The 17116-nt window shown below is 46.4% G+C and overlaps 1 protein-coding gene across 1 annotated transcript; it reads left to right on the plus strand.

Moving 5' to 3' along the window:
• The first annotated feature begins 6500 nt into the window (after positions 1 to 6500).
• Positions 6501 to 7442, plus strand: LOC121837600 (sulfotransferase ssu-1-like). Its single transcript, XM_042293254.1, has one exon. It carries the CDS (start codon positions 6501 to 6503, stop codon positions 7440 to 7442), a length of 942 nt encoding a protein of 313 aa, XP_042149188.1.
• Positions 7443 to 17116: the final 9674 nt, after the last annotated feature.

The raw sequence follows: 17116 nt of genomic DNA on the forward strand, positions 1-17116 counted from the left end.
TGGCTGTGAAGGAAAAGAAATCTTCTGCGACAACTTCTTTGCCTCAGTTGAACTTCTAAGTGAAATGGAGCGCCGCGGGCTTGGATGCACTGCCACTCTGAGGAATAAGAGGATGGGGCGTTGCTTACTGAAGAACGAAAAGTGCTTGAAGTCCGAAGTACCTAGACCGAGCTTGGTCAAAGTCTACAACCAGAGTATGGGTGGTGTTCACCCAGCAAATCAGCTTCTTTCATTCTACCGAAACGAACTCAAGAGCAAGAAATATTACACGAGGATCATATTTCACCTTCTTGATCTTGCAGTTGTAAACAGCTGGCTCCCCTACCGCGCGGTAAAGGGCTCTCCCAGCTGCAGCTTGCAGAGTTCAAGCTACAAGTGGCAGTCGGCTAGATGAAGGCAGAAGATGCTACTGAAGCAGACCTCGAAGACAGTCGGTTCACTACGCTGTCGAACCGAGCCTCGGATATTCCAGATTCGGTGAGATACGATGGTGTCACAGTGATACTAGTGTCAACCATGTCCCGATCAAGGTCCCGCAAAAAAATGTGCCGCGACGAAAGCTGCCAACATGCAACCGACGTAGCAGGATGCAATGCAGGAAGGGCAGCGCATACCTTTGTATTGAAGACGATTGACCACCCAACTGTCTTGAACAATTTTGCACAGAGTGAACTGGTATTCCTGGCGTACACATATCTGTACATCACTTTTGTTCAAGAAAAAAAAAACGTTGTTTAGACCTGTCCTATATTTTCTGTTTTATTTATTGCCCTCAAAGTAAAACCGCGTGGTAAGATTTGTATTTGTGCAAGTGGTAATGTTATGGGAAACAAAGGGTTAAAAGTACAATGATAAGTGTGTCAAAACTCCCTCGACTTGTTTATATGACTGCGAGCTTGCGTTTATCACGAGTTTTCGACTAAATAATCAGTTGACATGATGTGACGTACGTGATGTGATTGGATGTATCTGGGTACGACGGTGGGCGTCATTTTTCAGAAATTAAACAATTGAAAGTCAGCGCTCTGTGTATGTTCACCTTCTCTTTCCGTGTCTTTTTGCCACTTTTTTTACTCTTTTAAAAGAGCAACGTTGGGGCAAGGTATGTATAGGCCATGAGCAGTACAGTCCTCGGAGATTATTACTAGGCGAGATTGTCACACGTTGACGTGACAACGGCCGTGCAAGTGCCCTTGACGTCGGGAGAGCGATACGCATTGCGCATCTCGCCGGCCGATGTTGAAGCGAGAGGTTAAAAAATCGCGGTCACGTGATTTAGTTTCCGAACCCCCCCCCCCCCCCCCCCCCCCGCTTTACTCGAGTATACTTCACCACACGGCTCTGACGTCGCACCGCTGCGGTGGCACTGCTGTCGGAACGGCGCATGCGCAGAAACTCTGCACCTGACACGAATCTGTTTTCTGCGTATTCGCGGTTCCCACACTGGGTCTGGGCAATCGCTGATTCGTTTGCTATCAGCGTGTCGCTCTGTGTGCCGAGAAACTGGGGGAGATGGCGAAAACGCGCTGGGACGTGAAAACGCCGAACTCATGATGGAAATGAGTAGTGGTAGAGACCCATGTAGACGTAAAGGTGCAATATATATAATCCTTCCAACCAGAGCTCGGGGTTCTGACGCCCCCGCGCCCTCTCTTGTCTCCTCTCTCTCAGTAATGAAGTCAGCTGCGGCTCCCGACTTTCTGCTTTGTGACGGCATGAATACATTATAAAGTGAGGCATTAAAAAAAAACACTACCCTGCCATCTGGGATAACTGTTTCATGGAAAGTTGCTCGCATACGCTGACGCGAAGTAGAGCACGTGGCCGAAACGGCAGATGAAATGGGCGTCCGAAGTTGATCAGTTCGTTAATTTCGAGCTGGAATCCCTTTGGAGCCGACAGGTTTGATCTCGTCGAAGCTACAGCGGCCGTGTTCTCTTTCTTAATGTTCGAAAGGTAAGTGTATATAGAGTATTCATGTGACGCCATATTTGTGCGTGCTGTTAATTGCCAATGCTCGGAACGAGCGCGCATTAATAGGCTCCTAAGACCGGCAATCTTCATGGCGTGTAAGGCGCGTCGCTAAGGAACCGGGGGAGCTATCGGCGGCGAGATGTTTTGGTGGCGTCCTCGTGTGCTTACCTCTCGTGACGTCATTACCTTGCGAACAACAAGTTCGATGGTGTTTGTAATGAGCATGGTGGAAACTCGTAATCCTAGCGCTCTGAAACTAACGCTACCAACACCGCCAAAATTGAAGTTCTTACATTCCTCTAACTTTAGTCGCTAAAGTTGAAGCCTAAGTTTAGAACTTTAGTCGATCAGAAATCCTTTGCTGACGTCATTGTCCGCATTCAGCCAATAGTGGAAGGCCGATCATAGCGACGCTTTCGATCGCGCACCTCGCCAATAGCCGTCAGCACGCGCTCAGCAGTCGCGCACGCAGTTATGGCCACCAGCCAATACTCCCTATTCACCTTTCCGTAAAAGCGCACGAGGGAGCGTTCATTGCCGTGTTTCTGTTTCATGCAAGTGCATTTTCTGGCTGGCCAGAATAAACCTATTGCTGAATTACCCAAGCATCAAGAAGCATGCGGGGAACGTAGTTATACGCGCTGCGTTCGCTCGCCTTACCTGTATTGAAGATTGTAAAGAGATCACAACAAAAAGGCGTTAGCGGACGCACTTGCAATCTGCAACTTGTTTTAGATTTTTACTTAAAAGAAATGGTACTGTCAACGTTAGCAGGTACAGCGAGTGTAACTACGTTCCCAGCATGCTGCTTGATGTCTGGGTGATTTAGGAAAAAGGTCTTTTGCGAGCGAGCGCTGGCAAGGCCGTGACTTAGCACGTGTGGACCTTGATTTTTCTTAACAGTGGAAACGACTCTACTTGAAAGTTGCGGCCTTCTTTCGCAATTTCGGAGGTCCGCCGCTCAGACAAAGCGCCACTTTTTCCCGCTGTCTTTGCATGGAGCGCCGCACGTAAAGATGGCAAATAGTTTTGGTTGTAAAGCAGCAGTCAGACCGCTCGGTCATCCTACAAAGCACACGGCCCTCGCTACAGGCATGACGATAGAATTACCCGCGTACACTCCACGATGGATGGATGGAGGATGTAAATGGCCATACCCTTTGTAACGGGTGGTAGCTTGCGCCATCTAACATATGTTCGGAGCATGTTCGCTTCATATATATGTATGCTTCAAAAATAGTGGCGGTCAGATTTTGCATGGCCAAAGGAACAGGACCGCCATACAAAGAAGGAAACACGCCTCGGACAATGACTGCGTATTTTTTTTTTTTCTTGAAGAATGGATTAATTGTGTTGCCGCGGTTGATTTTACGCGGGCAACGCAGTCTGCTTCTAGATGTCTTGCTTTATTCCTAGCGGCTCTGTCTTTGCCCCGAGTAACCTTTTATCACGAGAAAAAGCCCAGTGTGAGCGCGACGGCTTGAGAAGTTAAGGCCACATTTCCTGTCTAATAGAAATTGAGGCGTGGCGTGACGATGAGAGGAACTTTGATTCTTCGCCGTGAGATTGTGTCACATGCGAATTATGCCTTCAAAGCCGAGTTTTTACAGAAGCTCACACGCTGTTCTTTCGCAAATAGAGGTCCTGTATGTGGCTGCCTAAACAGAAGCCAGAGTTGCGCGTTCATCCACGTAGCGCCGACTTTCCTGCACGGCCCGGGATTCTGCTCGTCACCTGACTGAATTCGGCGAATTTCCTGGAAACCAGGAGAGGAAAAGAAGGCGAAAGCGGGGGATCATACGCCGGGGCGCGTGCAACGTCGGCGAAGCGGCCACATCGGTGGCTTTCCAGCATGGCGCCTGGATTTTGCTTCTCAAGTGATCGGATCTGGGAGAATAGCGGCGCGGCGGCACGTGGAAAATAAACGCGCAGCTCTGGCACTTGCAAACAGAGCCGTAAAGAGAGAGAGATATGCCAGCTGGCGTGGCTTCGTTGACAGCTCGTCAACTACGTCACTGACACTTCACGCGAACGCCATGGCCACGCCCATTTCACTATCTTCGAACCCAAACGACGCCGGTGACCTATGCCCGTATGCTTGGTTCTCGGTTTCCTCCACTGTATGACTTTGTTTGAAGTCATCCGCCAGCACTGTTTGGGCTGTGTCATGTTTACTCATGAGCCACATTAAGTTCGTACCCATTTGCCATGCCTATTCTCTCTTCGTACGCGCCGCGTCACCAGCCCGTTCATACGCTTCGCGGTAGTTCGGTGCGTCACGCAAATTACGCTCGCGTAAATTTCACAACTTACAGTTCTAGTTGATGCTTCTTGTTACTTTAGCAGTGCGCAACGATAACAAATCAAATTTGCAGCTGAGGGGCTTTTCGTAGAGTGTTCTGATAAGCGAGCGCATACGAGAGTGCCTTTGTTTCCCGCGTTTTCGAAAAAATTATTTGTTAGATTGTTAAGTGAGCTAAAGCCTTTTGTACGAAAGTTTCCCAGAGTTTGGTTTTTTCCTAACTGCATTTCCTCCTGTTTATGCGTCAGCGTGTCAAAAGAGATAGCTTGACCGAAGCGATCGCTACTCCTGCTGATATAGGATGACCACGCCGTGAATGCTTACCGCGTGCCTCCACCGAGCTCTCAGCAATGAAACAGCGATCTTGTTCTCCGAACATCTAGGAAGCCGGAAGGTTACAAAGAAAGAAATGAAATAATTGAAGGTTGTGCGGGTCTGCTGGCATTAAAAACGGCGCTGGCACTTACGTTTGTTGTAACATCAGAGCCGTCTATTTCATAACGGGGAGGTTACGAAATAAACGTCGGGCGACTCAGTGTCGGGCGGCTCTTTACGAATGGTAAAGTTGCTCGTTTTAATAGATTTAACTCAACTGATCGCCGTTCCTAACGGTGCTGAGATCCTAGCATCCATCGTCATGTCATTACATGAAAATTAATTGGAGATAGAAAGACAACCAAACTAGTTTTTCCATTAAAAAAAACACATTTATTAGACGGCATCGAATAATAAATTCATTCGCTTCGCGGTTTGGGGAAGTCGGGGGAAAACGCTTTACAAATGCGACGTCCCCCTTTCGTGCTGCAAGTATTCAGATTACACATTACATGCGAGTTTTGTGTAGTAACTAGTTCGACACTTTTCGTCGTTACTGCGACAAAAACTCAATTTTATAAAAAGTTTCAAGATGAAACAAGCATCCCTTACCTCACAAAGACGGGAGCCTTGCGTGGCGCTTCATATTATTCAACCATATTTTGCAATGTTTTTCTTTCTTCTAGAAATTAAAAAAATAAAAAAAAGAAGAAACAAAAAACGTGACGGCTGTGATTGGAACATCTAACCACACAACAACCTACCATTTTCTCACCAGAAAACCAGAAAATAAGTTCTATGCAGGATACCATGCGGCCCTGCACGCGCGCGCGTTGGCACATGGGATCGGTAAAGATGGACCGGCCCGCTCCGTTCCCCGGCGTTTTCCGTTACTGAGCGGTTGCTAGGCCTGACGTCTGTGCTATGGGAGGAGCGACGGTACAGCGAGAGTTCACCGAGGACAATAGATGTCCACACTCTTTCCATATGTACGGCTCCGCTTGCAAATGTCTGAATGCGCCGACTGATGAGGTTTCAGCGAGGCATAGGCTAAACAAGGCGAGTTATATAGATAGTACGGTGTGAACTGGCGGGCCCTGCTAATCGTGTTTAACCCGTGCTCAAAGTTGGCACCCAATCTTCGTACTACCTATTTTGCGTACTATTTATGACAGGTCTCTTATAATGGGACCTATTACTTTTAGAGTAATTAAACTGACGCGTAGCGTTTGACGCTCGGTAACGGGTAACATACTATTTTAATGCGAAAGCATTCACTGCCCCATAGAGCGAGCCGACATCATCAGCCGCGCCAAACGGCACTTAAATTCCCGAAGCCACGATCTGGGGCATCCCAGCTTTGAAACCACGCAGAAAGCCACGCAAAACGGCAATGATATGAAGCCGCCGCGTGTCAGTTCCAATGAGCGCCTCCGCATGACGCTGCGTGTCCGCGAAGCAGCGGCTCCACCGCTCCACGCCCAAGGTCAGCGTGGCGAGGAGAGCGCGCGCGCCCGTCCGTCGACGCAAGTACGCCGCAGACGAAATAAGGGAGTGCAGGAACGGCATGCATGCTTTCGCATTCACAACTCATAAGAAGTGCTCAGGTGTACCTCAAGCCTTTTTGAGAAATCAAGGAGTAGCAGTATACTTATGTACACTTTAGTAGCGTTCACACACGTGGTGCAAAACTGCGATTACGACCAGCCGAGAGGGTAGAAAAATAAGAACAGCGAACACATAAAAGAACCCCTGTTTATGTTTCTTGTAATTCTTTCGCCTATAAAGGCACGTTGTTCAAAACGTGTCCAAAAGAGCAGTTTGCTGCACGCATTCAGAACATGCGCTTATACAATGTGTACATCTCGTGCATTTACTGATACATACTTTTTTAATTCTTCAGGTGGCGATGGCAGAGCCCATGTACAGGGAAGTCGAAGGGTATTACCTTCACGTCACGTTTCCAGATGAATGTGTACGTTCCGCTCTGAGATACAAGCCCCAACCTGGAGAACTCTTCATCGTCAGCTACCCGAAATGCGGTACAACCTGGATGCAACACATTGTCTACGGCATCCTTCATGGCCGTTCACCGCCGAAGGATGCCTTGAGCTTTTACAGAGAGATGCCCTTTCTAGAATTCCAAGGAGCGGACTCGGCAAGAGACATGCCGAGGCCAGGAGCCATCAAGACCCACATGCCCTTTAAGTTCCAACCGTATTCGAAGGACGCCAAGTACATATACATCACCAGGAATCCGTACGACTGCTGCGTCTCCTTCTTTTACCAGACCAAGGCCATTCCAGTGTACAAGTTTGCAGGCGGTACATTCGACGAGTTCTTCGAGATGTTCATCGAGGGTGCTGCAGACTTTGGCGACTACTTCGATCACGTGTTGTCCTGGTACGAACACCGGAACGATCCCAACGTACTTTTCCTGACCTACGAAGACCTCAAAAGGGACACCGCTGCGTGGGTGCTCCAGATTGCCGATTTTATCGGAGAGGAATACGGCAGAAGACTTCGAGAGGATCAGGGGGCTCTGGATGCTATTTTGGACAGAACAAGCTTCAGATCCATGCGGCAAGACGTGAATGACTGCTTTAAGCAGCTATACGAGGAAATCCAGACGACTTCCGAAGAGGAAAAACCGGAGTGGATAAAGCAAGTGAATGATGCCTTGGGTGAAGATGTGCTTCAGATGAAAGGCGATTTTGTGCGTAAGGGAGTCGTTGGCGACTGGAGGAACCATTTCTCGGCTGACCAGGTCAAGCGCCTGAAGAAACGTATTGAGTTCAAGACACGTGGTAAAGATCTAATGAACTTGTGGAAAGACGCCGATATGCCATAACGAACCCTCAACGTTTCCCTATGGTTTCGACCCTAGATGCTGTGTGGGAATATCCTCTTTGCCAATCAGTAATTTTGAACAAATGAGGCAGCTGTAATTTGTTCTCTGTTAATATTCTTGTACTTGAAATAAGGCGGATGACGAGATCACGATGGTGGTCTCGTCACCTGCCAAGGCTACTGACGAGGGGCTAGCACACATCCCCATCTCAAAATGGCAATAGAAAAAGGCCTCAGCGTGGCTTTATACGTACAAAAAGGCTATTTTTGTTACCAGTTCCGAAGCGGGAATATGTATGTCAGTGCCCCGTCGATGGCGTTGGCGTTCTGAAGTATCGTGTTTGGGCAACCCTTTAGCGGTTGACAAGATGGATTTTAACAAGAGTTGCGTGGTGAGTTTGTGTAAGCTCGTCTCGGCATGCTGGGAGTGTTTTTCGGGTTGATTGTTTTGTTCCTATTTTTCTGGTTTACTTTCAGTTTCGTGGGGGAGTAAACATTTCAAATGCCAGTCATCGCTGTGTTTGTGTGCTCCTTCTTCTAGTCCTAAATTTCTTTGCTTTCTTTAAAATTTTATTCAAACTATGCTATACAATATAGCCCGCCCCCACGTCTTGGTGCAACATTTGAGAGGTTTTATGGTACACGGTCGTAAGCAGTCACATATGTGTGAACCATTCTTTCGAAGAGGCCGAGCTTGCACATATCGCAGGATAGGGATTCAAGCATTTCCGGCAATATTGAGCACCGCTTTACGAGTTTAACGACTTGTTTCGAGTACCCTGCACCCTAAAAAAAGGTAGTCATATGTGACTATCTTTGGGATGGTATAAAGTTGTCCCAAATATAACGACTCCTAGGGTAAAAATGACGGCTCCACACGTAGTCAAAAAGCAGGTAGTCAAATTTGACTACCCCCATAAGCAACATGGCGGACGGTTAGCGAGGCCCGGATTTTCCGGTAAGGCCTAGCGAACAGCACGGCTTTTCGGCCGAGTTAGAGAATGGGGCACATACGCCTATTCGACGTCTTCCAAGCGCCATCAGACACTCTAAACATCCGTCCTTAGACACCGGTACCGTACCAATTCGCCGGGAGGACGGCATCGTGTTTGCCGGAATCGCCGCGACTGCACCCGACGGCATCTGGCTAGATTGACTGTATTTTTACCGCCGGCGGAGAACACTCAAAAAAGAAATCGTAACGCGAGTAATAGGCACGCTGGATTTATTGAAGACAACGCATGCTTGTCGTTTTCGGCGAAGAATCGCTGGAAACCTTCGTCGACACCGACGGGAGGCGTTTAACTCGCACAAACGCCCCGCTATCTTTCTTTCTTTCTTTTTGTTTTTTTCCTATCTCTTCTTTTTTGTGCCTACCTCAACCGACGGGGTTATCCATTATTGCCTGCACTTCGCAGCTCTTCAACACAGAACAGTAATTTAGGTGGCTGAGTGACACAATTATTACGATTGTTTTCAAACTGAGACGCACGTAGGGAGCCCAGTGAACCGCAGAGCCTGGACGGCTGGACCGTATGCCAGCTGTTTATAATCAATAGCTACAGGACTGCACAACACTTAGCTTATTGAATACGCGGCAGCTTGCGCCACCTAGGAGGTGTAGTAGCAACCGCTGGATGCACTAAAAAAATGCTCTTTCACCAACTCTCCTGAACTAGGTACGTACTGCACCTATGACAACTCATGCACCAACACACACCAACCACGACACCGAACGCTGTTACGGACACATACATATCAACAGTACAACAAGGCACAAGGAATTGCAACACAACAGCTCCGCGACTCTCTACTCTGACCACCCTACCAACCCGATTCGTATATATGCCCGACCTGGTTCTGACAAGGATGAGGCAAGTGACTGCCGCTGTTTAGTTGATGAATGCAAAAAGCATTTGCAAGTATTATTAGAACACAGTTGTTCTGAGTATTTAGATTGGCCGGCTAGACACCTCTCTTAATCTAATGCTTTGAAAGGCAACATGATATAAATATAATTGGCTAGAGTAACACCATACGGCATGCTCCCAATCAGTTTCGGTTTCAGATTCACGCAGTGATAAGCTTACTAATGCCATGTTGCCTCATGCTCGTTCCGCGCGTGTAATAGCAGCAAAAGTTACAATATTATCTGCATTTCTAGTCAGTAATCGGCTATAGGTAACATAATTCTTAATCTTGTGTTGTTAAATACCCCACGAAGCCCAGCGTATCATATTTGCTACGTGGAGTTTGATAACTCAAAAAGTAACAATAAATTGCGTAAAGCTGAGACCACAGAGTTATTATTGCAATAACTCCATGGCTGAGACCAAAGCCCGCAGTATCGGTTTTGAAACACTGACAGAGTTTTCTGATTTGGGTAGTACAGCAAGGCCCCGCCAGGCTGCCGCTGGCAGCTAGAGCAAGATGGCCAGACGCAGCGGCTCGCTCGAAGGCATACCGTCGGCGTCATTTTACTCGAAAAACACTGCAGTGTTGCGCAACCACATTATTCCGTTCGTTGTTGTTTTTGAGTCCCGTCTGCTTGGTAACATTGCTTCAAGTTTCCACGTATCATTTTCGACACAGTGGGTCGTAATTGATGGCACAATTTTTGTACCGATTCTGATACGTTTTCTTGGTAAAGCTTTGAATAGTACACGTTTTAACAGTTTTTTTTATTGATTTTTTCTTCTACTTTTAAGTCCCTAAGTCAGGAACATATTGAACCGCGTCGTCACCGGCGAAGATGTCAGCGATTTTAGTGACCTGTCGGAAAGTGACGAAAATTAGTCCCCCACCGCGGCTGAGCCCTCTGAGACAAGTGATGATGAAGAAACCGTAGAAAATTCCTTCGGATCATCTGTAGCTTCGTCTTCTCGTCCGTACAACAAATGGTGAAAGGAATCGCTCCAAAACAGTCATGCTACATTTTCCAAAGTATTCTCTGAGCCAGATGCCATAGATTCACCATTGTTCCTTTTCCGCCAGTTTCTACTACTGATATGCTCACCATACTAGAGGAGCAAACAAATGTGTACAGCACGCAGAAATACGGCAAGCTCCGTGAACATAACTCTGCAAAAGCTGGAGCAATATATTAGAATATACCTAAAAATGGGGCTTACGAAAATGCTGAAAGTCATGTGCTTCTGGGAGAATGGGAGAAGGTATTCTCCTATCCCTGACAAGAGGTCAAGAAATCGTTTCTTGAAGCTGATGCAATCCATACATGTTGTAAACAACATGGAAACCACCGAAGAAGCGAAGGAGGACAAGCTGTGGAAGATTCGTCCTTGGGTTTCGTTATTGCAGCATAACCTCAAGAGCATTGAACAAGAAGAGTTCAATGCGGTGGATCAGATAATGGTGTCATTTACAGGAAGGAGCTCGCTAAAACAGTACATCCCAAACAAACCAACGCCGTGGGGTTTCAAGCTTTGGAGACGGGCAGGCACAACCGGTCCCCTTTACCAGTTCGAAGTATACCCAGGCCACTCCAAAGAAAACTACATTTTTGGACTCGGGGTGATACTGTCCTGAGCATGTGCTCTGAAATACTGTCAAATGAAGACTTTAAGGTTGCAGCTGACAATTTTTTTAGCTCTTTGAACCTTGTTGAAGAGTTAACGAGAGGAATACAGTACGTTGGAAGTCTGAGTCCAAATCGGCTGAGAGACAGCAAACTCCAGGATGAGAAGACTCTGAGAAAAGTTGGCCAAGGTTCATATGATTACAGAGTTGACAATGACAAAGGAATTGTGGCAGTTCGCTGGTTTGACAGGAAAGCTGTCACCCTAGTGCCAAACTTCGTCTCTGTTGAGTCAATTCAGCAAGTCAAACATATGACCGGAAGGCAAAATTCCACATTGACATCACACGCCCGTCAATTGTTGGTATGTACAAAAGTTTTAGGGGGAAGGGGGGATCGACCAGCATAATTATCAGGTGTCGCTGTACAAATACACCCTTCGGTCGAGGCGCTGGTACACGTACCTCATTTATCATGCTATCTTCATCTTCGTCGCGAATGTGTGGAATATTCACAGGCGCCAAAGCCATTAAACCTGCTATCTTCATCTGCATCGTGAATGCGTGGAATATTCGCAGGCGCCAAAGCCATCAGCTGAAGGAGCGGCCACTCAAGCTGAGAACCTTCATTGCCAGTTTATCAGGAAGCCTGATCTCTACTGGAAAGGCGCCAAGAGGACGGCCGGTTAGTCTGCATTCGCCTCCGATGAAGAAGAAGAATTTCACGCCAAGTCATCCCTAAGATGACGTTCGAAAAAACGGGGTCGGGCATCTTCCAATTGTGGCGAGTAACCGACTTTGGTGCTGGAACTGTGTGCCCAGAGCGAACACATCTAGCACAGTTGTGTGCGCGAAATGCAATGCAACTCTGAGTCTGAACAAGCGACGCAACTGTTTCTTTGAATACCACAAGCCATAAGACTGCAGCTGGCAAGGACGTAGCAGAAAAGCCCAGTGTATTATATTTGATACGTTCAATAATTTTTTACTGGTTTGAAATTTTATTGTTCTTTTTGTATGACTGTACTCACCTTAGCCATAAATAAAGGCACACAAGTTTCTACAATTTTAATTTGCCTAGAAATACGTTTGGACTTAAATTTCTCAAGCACTTAAATTTAGTGCTTGAGAATAGGTGAAAATTGTAGCGGGCAAACACTGGTGGCACGCTTTCCCGTGTTGATCGAGTGACCGATGAGTCACTCTACTCGCTCCACTTTAGAACCCCCTAAATTATACTCACGTGAAAAAAAAAAAGGATTGGGGTACCTGTAAAAGAAACAAAAACAACTAGCATCGCCGAGGTTTCTTCTTTTATTTTTTTGTGCTGCATTCGGAAAACTTGTACACCGATATCAAAGTATTTTAAATGTTTAAGTTTTCTGATGACAACAAAAGGTTGGCGCTTTTCAAGTATGGGGACACTTGATATAAACAGTGTAATAAGCTCAAAACATTAGGGCATTACAACCAAAACTATACTGTGTATGTATATATAAAGTGGCTATAATGAAGACAAAGTGCGCAGGTGGCAATTGTTTGTATACTTTTATTTTCCAAACCTGATTATACAATTTTATATTGAAAATATTTTCCTCTAAAAAATAAATGAAACTCCTAAAACAACCTTGTAGGTACTTTTGACTCATTGTGGAAATGGAAATCTGAAAAGGAGTCTTTTTCCAGCACCGGACTATCGAACTGTAATAGTTATAGTAATGATACTTTCAAAAGACAAAAACAACCTTTTGAATATGAAACAAATCAGAAAACTTACATGGAAACAGGGAACCTTTAACCAAAAAACTATGTTATGCATGCATTACAAACATATTAAATCATCAAAATATGCAACATAACAGTCACTTCACCATTTAAAAAAAAAAATGCCTGAAAATACGTATAACACAAAAAGGGATATGATTTACACCAAGCAAGGTACTGGGCCATAGAACCAAAGCTTCAACAATGAAAAAAAGTATGAGTGGGTACCCAAAAATAACCGGAATGAATTTCAGGAGGCCGGGCATTCGTAGTACCAGCATCCACCTCTTGCAGCACCCTTCCCAAGTCAGTTTGCCAACCGGCGTCGTTTGCTAGGGATCTAGCGGCATGTTGTGAATATTTTCCCCAAGCGCTTCAAAATCATTCCTTGTTTTTTGCAATGTCTGACTTGAAGGACCTTCCGCATCCATAAAATAATTTCCTTTCAAGACTTTTCATACGGGTGAACAGAAAAAAGTCACACGGGGCGAGGTCCTGAGAATACGTGAGGTTGTGAAGCGGTGTCATGCCAGGACAGTGTCTGCTGGGGCATTTTTGTAATGGAACTATCATTCCCCCTTTCCCTCATATCGGGGCATTTCTGCCTTACTGAGTTTCGCAAGTGTCACGAAATTCCCCGGTAAAACACTTGATTAACATATTCACCAAGAGGAACAAACTCTGAGTGATCAATGCCAAAATTTTGTTGTGTTCTTCTTCAGTTGAGGAGGTTAAAGGTCGCCCAGTACAAGGCTGGTCATCGATTAAAAAAATCACCAGTTTTAAAGCGAGAAAACCACTTGCAAGTTCTTATTAGCATCTTCCTTGTAAGCTCTCTGAAGCATTACAAGAGTTTCTGGCTCAGCTTACCTAAAGCAATATTTCACAGCCCCATGTCTTTCTTTCATTTCGGACATTGCACACGAAAAAAAAAACACATTTGAAGTGCTTGAAAAAAAATATTTATAACAGACAATGCCAGTCGCCAAACTCGCTCGGAAAGGGTGCTGCAAAGCGCTGCTAGCGGTGGGAGCTGGTACTACGAACAGCCCGCCTTTCAGAAATTCATTCCGGTTACTTTTGCATCCAACCTGGAACGAATCACTGCGCGAAAAGCTTTCGATATATGCCATGTTTAAAAAAAAAGATGGCAACCAGGCAAGAGGCTCAATAGACCTTATGAAAAATTGTTTGGTGATCTAACAACACTGAGAGCGTGGCCATTTAATGTTAGCAAGCGTCGTCGGTACCAAAGCACGGTGGAGGCATCAGAGAGCCGTACGGGCAGTGTACGATAGCGCAGCAGCTGTTTTCCGCCTTCTGACCATGAAATGTGGGCGAACAGTTTAAACAACCTACCACAACTGTCTGATAAAGCTCTAGGAGACCCGTGCACACTGGCAACAACCTCGCCGAAGCAGCGGAGCAAGTCCTACGCCTTTGCTGTGGAAACTTACGCACTGAGGGTTGTCACCAGCGTGTGCACAGGCCTCCGAAAGTTTCGTCAGACAGTTGCGGTAAGTTGTTTAAACTGCTCGTCCACGTTCCATGGTCAGAAGGCGGAAAACACAGCTGCCGCGCCATCACACACTGCCCTCCACTTCAGTACCGACAACGCTTGCCAAGATTAAGATAGTGATGCTATCAGTGTTGTCAGACTACCAAGCAATTTCGCATAAGGTTAATTGAGATGAGGCTATTTTCTCTGTAACGTCAAGCAACATCGGCCACAGTGTGCGCCCAAACAATGGCAGACTTCGATAATTGGTGCTGCAGCTACCATACTTTGCTCACCTCTAAGCTGAGACTGTGGTGGAAGCTACATCCTCGTTAGGCCAGTCATACGCCTCTCTTTTGCACATCATCATGCTCCCGGCCATACCCACGCGCAAAGGGTTGGGTCAGGTGATAGGAGCAGTGATGTGATTGGTCATAGCCGTTTCAGAGCAGCTGTTGGAGCAGCCAAAAGTTAATTTTGGAAAAGTAAAACGAGCTTTTGGAGCATAACCGCAAAAGTGATGTAATTGGCCTAAGCCATTTTAGAGCACCTTTTAGAGCAGCCAAAACAGTGTTTTGGAGCAGAAAATGTGGCCTTTGGAGCAGCCAAAACAGTGTTTTGGAGCAGCAAAAGTGGCTTTTGGAGCAGCCAAAACAGTGTTTCGGAGCAGAAAAAAATGGCTTCTGAAGCATATATACTTAGAAAAATAAATATTTGTTTTAAGTGTTGGGCAAACGAAGGGCACTTTGTGTGGTGTTGTGACGTGTTGGGGCGGAACTCGCTGCATGTGTTTTTGCAGCTGAGACAGCCCACAACTATACAGTGCTGTAAGCGTTGCCAAGCAATTCCGAAAAAAAACAAAAAAAAAAACACTTGCTATCGTTTTATTGGTTCCCGACTTGGCAGATTTTTATCAAAAATTAAGCAAGCGTAAAACAATGGATTGCAAGCGTCCCGGCTGGTGCCTCTCGTACAATCGTGTTCACATGCATGGGAGGGCAACTTCGGCAAGCTTGCAGTTACACGTGTTTCGTCGCGCGAGCGGAGACGAGGCTGTTCGACCGAAATTGAAACCATGCCAATCCGCTCCGTCGTGAACTGGTTCCCAAAATATTATGCAAAATGTAACTGTTCACCGTACGACAATAAACAATCCAATGGCGCGTGCTTGCGAGGCCGGCAGGCGAGGTACAGGCTAAACGCAAAGAAAAAAAGAACCTGAGCGTATCGATGCGAGACATAGCGAATCAGTGTCAAAAAGTTCTTGGAGCGCTTTGTGCAACGACTGAACACGAGACAAAAAAAATTGACCGCATCTCCACGTGGTGAATGATGTTGATTGGGGCGAAGCTCTGGTGCTGGTTGTCTGCGTAGACGCTGAGCCGCAGCATGCCGAGGCTTTCGTTCGTTTTCATCCATGTCAGAAAGAGAATGTGGTGTATGGAACGTGGTTATGTACGCATTTGAGCATTTGACCGCAGCGCCCTCTCGTCTATAAACATTGAGCCAATGCATGCGAAGTTTAACGCGATTATCTACGCATTTGATCGCAGCGCCCTCTCCTGTATAGACGTTGAGCGGCTACATGCAACGTTTCATCCATGACATCCTTAGCTCTTGAGTTACTACCACATCTCAGAGCCCCCTACTGGTCCCGCAGCCGTGACCGAGTGGTATTTTTTTATTTATTTTTTCATTATTTTGTTTTGCCCTACACGAGTATGTGAGCACGTGAGCTCGCGAGCACGTGCACGAGCACGAGCAGCACCAAGATCTATGTGAGCACGGCCGCCGGACGGACAACTCTAGACCCTAAGGAGCTTCGCCCCTAAAAGCGCGGTGTGCGGGTTCAGCGTGCAGACAGTGCCTTTCTTTGCTTTAGCTCACTTCTCGTCATCAACTTCCTTTCGCGGCAGATTATTCACGTACTGGGGTCCCTCTCGAAGGAAAGCCCACCGAGAGAAACCTAGGTAATCAAAACTTAAACAAGCATTCATTGAGTTAGAGGGAGTTTTATTGCGGCGTATGATTTAAACAAGAGCAGGAATGTCGATGCGTTTCAGTTTACAAAGCGCCATATCTGCAGCGACGTGGGGACGGCAACACACGACGTCGCGCGAGCGCTTCATCTCACAAAGTAACTCTCGCCGCACAAAAACGTGGTTTTGTTTCACAGCATGACGGCACGTCAGGCACCCGGCACACTAACGTCGGAGCGTCCGCACACGCCCGCGTCTATCGCTAAAAAAAATTAAGAAAAAAAAGACGCGAGACGAGATTCCCGAGACGACGACAGCGCGAAACGCGAGACGGCGGGAAAATTCATGCAAGACCGAATAGACGATTTATGCAGGGCACTTTGTGTCGGGCGGTTTCTTGTGCCACCTAGCTCACGCATGCTCAATTACGGTTCTCAGTTTAGTTTCGTTTCTGAAAGGCGACCAAAATTGGTCCTTTGAAGCAGGCTTGGCGCAGATTAGCCATATTTTGGCGAAATGTAGCAGGATCTAGCAGGGTTAGCCCTTTGGCGCAGTTTGGCGCAATTGGCGCAGCAATCACATCACTGCCGCACACTTCATTTTCATTTATATCGCTGCAAATCTGAGGATAGACGGCAAATATTAGGAGAACAAACACTAGCTGTTTAGTTGCTTGTGGAAGCACCGGACATGGTAAAAAGAAGACGACTGATTAAGAACAGTGCAAACTGCCGTGAATGATTATTTTATGTACGAAATACCACTGAAGAAATGTTAAAATACAATCATTTTGAGCACCTTTGTAACAAAACTGCAACTCTTAATTCAGACAAAAAAACAAAGCATAAAAAATAAACCTACAGGAGTCCATACATACCTTCATGCATCCAGTGGCGTCAC

This window comes from Ixodes scapularis, unplaced genomic scaffold, assembly GCF_016920785.2.
Source record: "Ixodes scapularis isolate PalLabHiFi unplaced genomic scaffold, ASM1692078v2 PGA_scaffold4__175_contigs__length_147842914, whole genome shotgun sequence".
Lineage (NCBI taxonomy): Eukaryota > Metazoa > Arthropoda > Arachnida > Ixodida > Ixodidae > Ixodes > Ixodes scapularis.